Source organism: Clytia hemisphaerica, unplaced genomic scaffold, assembly GCF_902728285.1.
Source record: "Clytia hemisphaerica strain Z4C2 unplaced genomic scaffold, Clytia hemisphaerica genome assembly, whole genome shotgun sequence".
NCBI classification, from domain to species: domain Eukaryota; kingdom Metazoa; phylum Cnidaria; class Hydrozoa; order Leptothecata; family Clytiidae; genus Clytia; species Clytia hemisphaerica.
The window spans coordinates 61,659-72,803 of record NW_027104509.1 but is presented as its reverse complement, the minus strand read 5'-3'; the positions used below and the strand labels follow the sequence as shown (position 1 = coordinate 72,803).

Below are 11,145 nucleotides of genomic sequence, written 5' to 3'. Positions count from 1 at the left end.
ACCATGTCTGCAAAATTGGCGTATATCGTTTCGTAGATACTCAGCACGAGCAACGGTGAATCCTTTTGGCTCAATAACATCAGGAAGTATTGCTGAAATTTGTGGTGGGTTGCGTTTACAAATGATCGACACTTTTACTGGTTCATCGTCGAGGGTTTCAGAGCAATAAACAATACCAGGCTCGTCTTTCGACATTCTAAAATGATGATATTTTAGGATGTCTTTGATGGTTTGGAACTTCAACGTCTTCTCGAAATGAGTTGTCCAGTCGTGTGTTTTCACGTAGACATCTTTGTTGTGTGACCCAACAAGAACAGAGAAGTTGCATTTTGTTTTGTCACATACGTCACCAATCTCGTACAATGATGACACTCTTGTTAGCCTCAGTTTCTTTTTGAAGCTGCCAAAACATCTAAAGAAATTAGAGTAACTTTGTTATAATAACGATTGGGATACTTTAATCAGACTTACTTTTGCAAAATAAATTTTCGCTAGGTAAAAAATTCAAGAAATTTTGTGGATTAACTTTTGCGAATTGTAAAAGTCACAAAATTTGGCAAGATAAATTTTCGCGAAAAAGGGCAAAATTCCCAAAAGTTAATTCAATTAAAATACCTTGGAAAAATTTTGTTTTAGTTTTTTAGTTTAAAATTGTGAGTTTTACAGCAAATGTCAGACTTTATTCTATCTTTTGTACTTTAATTGTAAGTGGGGTAATGCATTTTTTCAATTTCTTTACACCCAAAATCATTCCCATTTAGAGCCTTCTTGGGTTTCAAATTTTCAAATATTTAACCACTACAACTAAATCACAAAATAGTAATTTTTTTCGGAATGATATTCTACATACCTATCACAACTGAACTTTGTGTGACCTGCTATCATGAATGAGTATTCAATTTTTTCATGGTAGCCATTGAGAATTCTCCACATGAGATACCACAAAAATGCATTATTCTTATTCTGACCTGAAATTGAAAAATTGTTTAGGATAGTAAAGAAGACATTACAATGCTAAATTTACTGATGAATTTACATAGGAAGTTTGTTCGTTTGTTTTTTAAAATTGTTATTAGAATGAAACAAAAGACAATTTTCGGATTTTTTACTATAAGTATATAATTTCAATTTAATGTCATATAATTTATCAGTAAAGTTAGCATATTATACTTTCAGAAAAACCATCATTAATAGAAATAATATTCAGAAGATTTGCAGTAGTAAGCTAAATTGAGAATATAGATTTAGACTTTTATAAGAATCAATAGGCTGAGATGTTCTTAACTTTGATACACGTTTTCTCAAATACCCCAACTTACCCTTGATGCCTAAAATACTTCCCTTGTTATAAGCTTTCATTGAGGAAAATTCCCATGCCCAAAATTGTGAGTTCTTCATACAGTTTTGATAAAATTTACCATTAAATCTGAGGCTCGATGTTCTTATAAAAGAAAAAGTGCGTAAACAGCCCAAGTCTTTTAAAAATAACTTACCAGAACAATTATCGGCGTGTAGATAAGAATCAGTTTCTCCCATCCCATAATTTCAAAAAAGTGATGAACATAACTTATTGTTGCGTTTGCACCCTTTCCAGTTGTGTTGATCTCGTCAATTAAATAATTATATTGTAGGTTTATACCGTCATTGCAAAGTCCGAAAATTCCACACTTCCTAGGCGTCTTAAAAAAGATCGGTCCAGGTTGAAGAGGATTAGATGGGTAGTGTGTTTGCTGGGCATAATCCCAACTATAATGAGCCATTCCCTTGAACGAACAAGGTTCGTGACGCTGAAAAGCGTCGTTGAAATCGCGTGCATGAATCTTGGCTTCTTCCACCTGGGCCTTATAATAACGAGCCTCTTGGGTAGCCTGTATGATGTGGGCCTCGTGCGCGTCTTGTATTTCGTCGTTATCATCATCTTCGTCTAAACGTAACCTAAGGAGGCGCTCGTTGCCTTGCTGACACACCCAACACAGATCACCCATCGGTTTCGAAATTAAAACATTTGGCAATTGTGACTTCCACAATTGAGCAAAGGAACTTAACCCCATAAAATCAAAATTACACTCCAAGCATAGCTCCCGATAATTATTATAGATACTCTCTTTAGTTTCGAAAGAAGGAATGAGAAGTAACTTTGCATCATCGTCACGATAATTCGCAACACGGCCAGGGAGCGTTACTGCGTTCGAAATTGCAAAGTTCTCGATGAAGTTAACTGCCATCTCTCTTGTCTCCAAAGTAAATACATTATGAGGCATTTTTTTCGTGTTGCCATGAACACGAGGAACGGGACCATTTTCCTCGAAATGCTTCGAAACAGTCGAGAAGAGCTTTTTAGAGAAGGTATGTGAAAATAAATAAAAATCTCGACATACACGAACACCACGTAGAGAATACTCAATTCTATCTCCATTTTTCGATTTCTGTGACGAAAGAAACCCCATGATCATCATGTCACGCTCTGTCTCGTGAAGTTCAAACATAGTATTTCGTAGCTCCTGAATGTCCGCTTTCAAAAATTGTAAATAGCATGGCGATGATTGTGCAGCTAATTTGCAGCCACAGCCCTCTCTATAAAATTTTTCTATCTTTTCTTCTTCAGCAACATCAAATTCACGTTGGTAATTCATTTTAATAACCCCGAATGCGATGATGCGGGGCAAAAAAAACTATTATATAGGGGAAGTACGGACGCAAAAGAAACAACCATTTATTTGTCAGTTGAATATTATATATTTATGATGTAATAATAATAGTATTTTGAATGTACAGTCTAATAGTATTCGTTCGAATAGTAATGCATTAATGTCATGCAAAATTGGAATCATCATGATATACTTTTCGGAAAGAACATTAATATTATGAGTGACGTGACTAAGTGAGTTAGTGACGTCAATCAAATCCGAAACACTTTTTTCGAACGTGAAACGTGCGTTCGAATTCTACGCGTGCGGGCCTATAAAAGGGGGAAAATTCAGAAAATCCTATTCTGACTTTAATTAAGATTAAGGGGGAAGTTTAACAATTAATCATAATGGAGAAAAGCAATTTGAAATTTACTTTACTATTTTGCGAAAGCGATCAAACAACTTGTTTAGTTCAAACAAAGGACGTACAATGGCTAGATTACGGTGAAGTTGGCTATATAAAAGATGGCAAAAATCTTGTTCGTGGCGAAGTTTTGGCAATGCGAGGTATTAATTCTTATTTGTTTATATTAGCGAGATTCCGCAAGGAGGGTACTCTGAAATGCGAAATAAACGTGACAATAAGATATTTATATATATAGGCTAAATTGAGGCTATTTATTGTAGCAAAATAGGGAGTCTTCTCTTAGTCTGAATCGCAGACCTCTACAAAACCACAGGTAGTATAGGTCTGCTTAATGATCTACCAACCGCTTTCCGGTTCGCAAAGGAAATCTTGGCGAGTAATTTGATTGACATTATTGTGCGCGCAAAAACGATCGTTTCGAACGTTTTCAATGGAATGTTTACATTTGAAATTCGAATCCCAGACCAGAAAAACAAAACAGAAAAAAGATAAAAAACAATCTGATGCGCGCATTATGTACAGTCTGTAGATTTATTTTTGACTTTTGCTTTTATAAGATATCTGGTCTGTAAATTTATCAAAACTTTCCCATCAGCTCTTCGGTCGAAACTCAAAAAATACAAATATGGACACAAAAGTGAAAGAAAACAACCAGAAACACTCCAATCTCTTCAAAGAATTGAAGCTAAGTACCTGAAAAGTTACAAAGGCCACACGGTATCAAAAAGTGAAATGCCAAAGCTGAAGAAAAGTTCTTTATTTGTTTTAACATTTAAAGGCCCTTGTTGAACTGGGTTGAAGGAACAACAACACTCCCTTTTGTAGAATCTTAAAGAAGTAATGTCAGAAATATTCAATATGACCCCCAAAATGTACTGTATATACAACTAGAATACCTTGAAATAATCTGCAACATATCTGTAGAACTGACAAAACAATTATCTGGAGCCAAAGTGATCAACGAATCCAGTGTGGTAAAAAATTATGCACTCATGCAAGTCCAAATTAAAGCATCAAAATGTAGTTTTATGAAGCAAAACTTTGTTGGTGCACACAGAAGATACATCAGGGCACTTAAATTCAATAAATCTAATTTCTCATCTTTTACAAAATCTCCACATTAAACAAGAAAGGAGGAAGAAAAACAAGCAAACTTCCTTCCGCCTGCTTTTTTTTCAAAATCCAAATATATTTTCCAATCTATGATTTGGTGCCTCACAGAAAATTTAAACATTACGTAATGTTATATTTGTAGACACTCGCCAGCTAAAAATGTCTTTAGCCGTATATCGGCTAAAGGCGGCAAATCTCTGGACAAAGGAAATATAGCTTATTAAGCATCCTCTATAAGGAGCACGAATCCGTTAGTGGATGCCAGCAGCCTAGTCTTCTCTTTGAAAGCTGAAAATATTTTTAAAACTTACTAAACAGGGGAGCAGGGTCCTAATAAGGTCTGGGGGTTGGAAAATTTCCGAAATACTAACGAGCGGGCGTGTATTTGTCACCTAAGAGTATAAATCAGCCTGCAGATAAATTTTAATTGGAAGAAAGGGAAGCCCCATTGAGTTTCAAGCCCGAAGAGCTAGAGGCGAATCTGTAACCTTTCTCAGGCAAGAAAAATTGAAGCCTTAAAATATGCGCCGTATTGAATCTAGCAATTCCTTTGTTTTCGAGTGATATTTTTTTCGAAATTAGGCGATAATTTTTCGAAATTTTAGTTCCAATCTATCATTTGTGTAAAAACCAGTAAAGCCCGAATAGGCAACTTAAAGCATTCTCCAGCAAAAATTTGACTTTTTTAATTTCGTGCCGATGGATAGGATCTAGCATTTTAATTGTTTTCGGAGAGCGAAATCAAAAAAGTAGGCGGCAAACGCTATTTCACATCTCTCAAACCGGTGAAATTGCATATTTTAGTCACGTGACTCTGGTAGGAAATCCTACCAAAACTTGGCTTCACTTTTCGATAAAAGCCGCAAATATACGGGCTTTACAGATCTGTGCTTATACTTCATTGGGAGGCCCCTCCCCCTTACGACCAATTTCGTAGGTATCTGATCTGCTCACTTTTTTCTCATCTGATTCTAGCGACGAAAAAAGAGCTGAACGAATTTGAACTCGAATGGGAGAAAAGGAAAGAACAAGAAGAAGAGGTATAAATCATATATTTAACCCTATTTTTATCAGGGGGGGGTGTTTTCCACCAGGCTGGCACTCTTTTGTTAATAGCTCACTGAAAAAATTTTTTAACACTCTGAAAGTTCTTGACTTTTAATATAATCCTATTAGCAGCATGTATACCAAATTTTACAATTATACACCGACCAGATCAGGTTTTATGACTTTTTTGTGCAGGCATATCATAAAATCCAGCTAAAACCCTGTAAAATCCAAAAATCTTAAATTTAGCATAACTTTTGACCTAGTCATCCAACTGACTTCAAATTTTGACAGGTTTTAGTTATCAATAATAAATTCTAAAAAATATTTAAAAAATTTTCAAAAACTGCTGATGTCATCAAAAATGACGTCATTGTTTTTTGAAAAAATTTACTCATTTTCTGCATGGATTTTAAAGGTCAATTTTATTAGTATGTTTGAAACCGGCAAATATGTTAAAGATATTTATTTTGACTTTTAGAAATTCAAAACAGAATTGAAAAATCTCCATTCATTCAACTTTAATTGCTATTTTATTGAATAGTACTTTTTCATTAGTAAGCGATAAATGTGAAAGTTTGTGATGACGTCACCACCTTTATGATGACGTCATCAACCCAAATTTTTTTCTATGAACTCCTTTTATGGTAGAGAACATTTATGCCAAATTTCAAGTCCATATCTTTTATAGATCAAAAGTTATGCAAGGCTGGTGGAAAACACCCCCCCTTGAGAATACAAAATCCGAAAAAGCCTGATAATAATAGGGTTAAGTAAATGTTCGGGTTAGGTGCATCTAGATGGGTACGTTTCGAGTTTGATACGAGTCGAATTAATATATTACGAGAATTTTCGTTTGGACGCATAGATATTGCCTAATTAATTTTCTTGCAAATTCGGGTTAGGTGCATCTAGATGGGTACGTTACGAGTTTGATGTGAGTCGAATTAATATATTACGAGAATTTTCGTTTGGATTCATCGATTTTGCCTCGTTAATTTTCTTGCAAATTCCGATTGGGTGCATATAGATGGGTACGTTACGAGTTTGATGTCAGTCGAATTAATATATTACGAGAATTTTCGTTTGGATTCATCGATATTGCCTCGTTAATTTTCTTGCAAATTCCGATTGGGTGCATATAGATGGGTACGTTACGAGTTTGATGTCAGTCGAATTAATATATTACGAGAGTTTTCGTTTGGATGCATCGATATTGCCTCGTTTCCAATTTCGTTTCGATACGTTTAGATAACTATTTCTTCAAGTTTGACGTCAATGATCTAAAATAGAATTGAAACGCATGTGACTGACTTTGCGAATTAGCGCAAGGTTCTTAGCATTTAACTTCTGGTCTGTATTTTAGACAATCCAAAAATTGAGCTTAAAGTTATGCTGATTTTTTTATATGATCCACCCAATTTTCTCATCCGACCACCTGTTAAATGACGTCATTAGTTAACAGAGCAGAAAAATATTTTTTAAGAATTTTTTACAAATCTGATTATACCATTGAGAAGAACGTATAAAATTCTGGCGAAATTTTTTATATAAACATACCCGGATGAGAAAATTAGGTGTCTCTTTGTTTTCTTAACTTTGCAGTTTTTGCAATTTTTTTACTGAAATTTGAAATTTAGTACGGTTTAAAATTGTCAAAAATCCTAAATTGCAAAATCTAATACATGAAAAATTTCAAAAATGAAAGAGAAGAGTGAGTTTATTTTTTAATTTTGACAAGAACTTATTTTGACAAACTCATTGAAAAGGTGTACTTGATAACAAAAAAGAAAGAAGTTATAATCTGCCACTCACCAAAATAAGTTTGTCAAAGTTAAACTCACTTTTCTCTTTCATTTTAGATTTTTTTTCATTAGTAATTTCTCACTTTTAGAAAAAACAGAACGAAACATCTAAAGCAACCTTGACCCCTGAGAAACTACCATCTGAATCAACCTCCAACGCAACTATGACAGCCGCCAAAAAACTTTCTAAAGCAAAAGAATGCTCAGTCACCAAAAAACCTTCCAAAACAGCAAAAGCACCCTCAGCCGTCAAAAAACCTTCGAAAGCAAAAGAACCCTCAGCCGCCAAAAAACCTTCGAAAGCAAAAGAACCCTCAGCCGCCAAAAAACCTCTCAAAGCAAAAACACCCTCAGCCACCAAAAAACCTGCCAAAGCAAAAGCAACCTCAGCTGCCAAAGCTGCCAAAGCTGCGAGAGCCAAAGACTCAGAGAAAGATAAAAGTGGCCCAGAACCAGTAAGTTACTTACGATTCCTTGGCATTCCAAGCATCTTTCTTTTTGTTATTCAAGTTGCGGACTGTAAGTTATGTAGTCAAGTTGGATAGTCATCAAAACCTGAAAATAACGAATAATAGTAATAATTGTGATTTCTATTTTATTTTTGGCAAGATTAAATTTTGATAATTTTTGTAATATTCAAGTGTCTCAACTAATTAGATTTTAGGCAAAAAAGAGATTTTTTTCTGAAAATTAGCCAGTTGAAAATTATTTTTGAAGGTTGTCCCATTTTTTGGCCTTTAGTTTCATGATTAATTATTAACCAAGACTTTATTTTATCTTTTCAGGCTAGAGCCTTGACTACAAAGGAGCAAGAGATAATGAATGCTTTTCGTGAGCGACAATCACAGAAGATTAAAATGGTCAATGGCTTCCTGATCGAAAAGGTTGATCTTTGTTCAAAGAGGGAACGCATTAAATCAAAAGAACGCAAAAACTTCATGGAAAAGGAAGTCAGACTAAACACGCCACAATTTGCAGTCCAGTCTAGACCGAAACGTACACTGTCACCAGAACAAACCGAAAAGAGCAACAAACGGAAAACCCTGAATGCAACCGAAACACCACCAGAAACACCGGAACAAGCCGAAACACTGGAACAAGCCGAAACACATGAACAAGCCGAAACACTGGAACAAGCCGAAACACTGGAACAAGCCGAAACACTGGAACAAGCCGAAACACTGGAACAAGCCGGAACACTGGAACAAGCCGAAACACTGGAACAAACCGAAACACCACCAGAAACCAACCAAAGCACCACCAGAACCAACCAAAGCACCACCAGCAACACCGGAACCAATCAAAACACCACCAGAAACACCGGAGCCAATCAAAACAATGGAACAAATGGAAACACCGGAACCAATCAAAACACCACCTGGAACACTGGAGACAACATTTTTTGAACAAACCCCGCCAGCATCACCCGAAACATGTAAGAAATTACAATCAACAGAACAGACACTGACAGTAAGACGCTCATTGACTTCCCCTCACCAACACTGGACATTACCAGGAGCGGGAAACCCTGTGATTTTAAGTGGAGCTTCGTCAAGACCTCGAGAGTCAAACTTTGAGACCAAATTGGACGAACTAAAAGACTGGATGAAAATTGAGTTCAATAGAATCCATACCAGAATTGACAAAATAAATGACATTAAATTGAATGACATTGGGTAAATTGACAATTTTGTCAACAACAACAACCTTAAAGATTGGATAACATCACCGCAAGAACCAGAGAGAGAAGTTGAAGTCATTGAAGTCACGGCCACAGAAGTCCAACCAAACGCAACTGCCGAACAACCATTAACAAATTCAAACCAACAGATACAGCGTATTGCAGAACAGCTTGCCGCATCTGCAGCTAGTGTTGAATGCGATGTAGTTATCATCAAACTTGCCGCAGAATATGCTGTCAGTGAAATCAAAAAGTGGTATACCATTCCAGAAATTGTAAGCTGCAACATTAATGGCAAACAAGGTTTACAAAAATTTGATGAAACAAAAATGCAAACAATTTTAAAATCTGCATATCAAAAGTTTAACATTCCTAAGTCTTTAGAATCACACGTTGAAAGGATGATTACAGCAAAGCTAAAAAAATACAGACAATGGATTAAAAAGCATTAAAAAAGCTAATAACTAATCATGAAACACTTTCATTTTCCATTATTGAAATTATTTTAACGTTTGGAAATGGTTTCTGTCAGAATGATTTTAATTTAGTTTTGAAATGTCCAATCTTTTACACAAGATCTTGCCTTTTATTATCTATTCATTTAAAGGTTCTGTTCTGAGATAAAATGATTTCATTTGCTAACTCAGCTTTTTTAAATTACAAGTTCTTTCTTATTGAATAGATACAAATGTGAAGCAATTTTTGATCGAAAACAGAGAGAAATCTAAAATATTTTTTCATTGACTATCACAACGAACATAATTTTTTTCACCCACCTTGTTTCTAGAAATAGAGCTTAATTGTTGATTGGGAAATGAGTACAGGGTTCAGGGTCACCCTTAGTTATTTGTGATATGAAAGTTTGTAATTTGTATATTTTCAGTTTTTGAAATTATAGGCAGCCATCGCAGCATCATTATTTAAGTGTCAGTGCGTCGCCTGCCCGCATCATAGTTTCACTGAGTTTCAAGTGCGGAGATGCAATAAAAATTCCAGGAAAAATCCAGAAGAAACAACTTAGTTCTTCAAATGTCTTTCTTTTTTTTGGGGGCAGAGGGCTTCAGGCGATATTTCAAAAACCCGGAAATTTTTCTGCCCGCCCGTCCGCATCAATTTTTGAGACCTTCTGCGACGCGAACATAACTAATTTTCGATGGCCGTTTTAGTTTGTTTGTATTAAACAATTCATACTTTTGAATATCAATCTTGAGATTGTTTTGAAAAAATAATGTTTTCTTTCCTCCAAAACCTGAAGAAGCAGTTCTTCTTCCCTTTTTTTTCTTTTACTTTCTTTAAACAATATCCTGTCGAACTAGAAAGCCCTTGGGGTTGTACTAGCAGTTTTTAAATGTACATAGTTTGAAAAACGTAAATAAAACTTGAAATTTGTCCTGCTTTTTGCTTTGGTACAGTAAGAGAACTTTGGGTATGACACAAGCAAAAGTCTTTTTCTTTGCAAAATCAAAATTCTCAATTGGCTTAGCTGGTTCAATTATTTAAGTGTCAGTTTAATAAATGTTTTAAAATACTTACAATCTTAGATATAAAGATAAAAGCCAACAAAATAAATTTTCTGACACTACATCCAAGCACCTGACTCTTCAACAGCTTGAAGGCAAAAGAAAAGGTTCTTCGCACGTTGAGATTTTGATACTTTACGGAACGGTTTATTTCTCGACAAACAAATTGATTTCGGTACGTTCCGCAATATAAACTTTATCTAAAAATACTAAAAATATTACCGAACGATTCCCTAAAATACACATCGTTTGTTATGATTTTATCGTTCGCCGGCATTTATTTTGACCGGTAAAAAGACCGGACCAAAGGCCGCTTCAAAATTCATCCAAAGGCCGCTTCGAAATTCATCAAAGGCAGCTACAGTCGAAAAGGGCCGCTACAGTCGAAAAAAAACAACTGGGCAAAATTTTTCTTTTGCCCGCTTTTTGGCCGATCAAAAAAAACAATGGACCGGTCGTATTTTGGCCGCTGCATAACCGGTCTCTTGGCCGGCCTAGACCGGTCAGATTTTTATGTACTCCAATTCGCTTGGGGAGTCACATNATATGCATGCAACAATGAAGTTTTTATCATTCTCATACATCACAACCTCTCTGATCACAGATTCAACCTCATTGTTTTTGTATAAGGTTAGATTTGAGTGGAATCCTTCAGAGATATAGAGTCTGGCCCCCTCCCCCACGGTTTGAAGTAGTGCAGCAGTCAAAGTGGTGGCAATTCTTTAACATGGAGGAATTTTTTGCTTTAATTTCATCTTTGAATCCAGTCTCAGTAATGCCAATAAAATTGAAAGGGATGGAGCAATTTTCAAGAGTTGTTGAAAGTTCATCGATGTGAAGTTTTAGTGATGCAATGTTTAGATGGAGTACAGAAATACAAGGGTTATTTTTGTTATATTTCTCATTTACTTCACTTATAGCT

At 35.4% G+C, this 11,145-nt stretch overlaps 1 protein-coding gene across 1 annotated transcript; it reads left to right on the top strand.

The window, feature by feature from the left end:
- Window positions 1–3,037: 3,037 nt before the first annotated feature.
- Window positions 3,038–8,428, top strand: LOC136821925 (neurofilament heavy polypeptide-like). Its single transcript, XM_067078144.1, has 4 exons — window positions 3,038–3,197; window positions 5,146–5,210; window positions 7,112–7,477; window positions 7,808–8,428. Exons 1-4 carry the CDS (start codon window positions 3,038–3,040, stop codon window positions 8,426–8,428), a joined length of 1,212 nt encoding a protein of 403 aa, XP_066934245.1.
- Window positions 8,429–11,145: the final 2,717 nt, after the last annotated feature.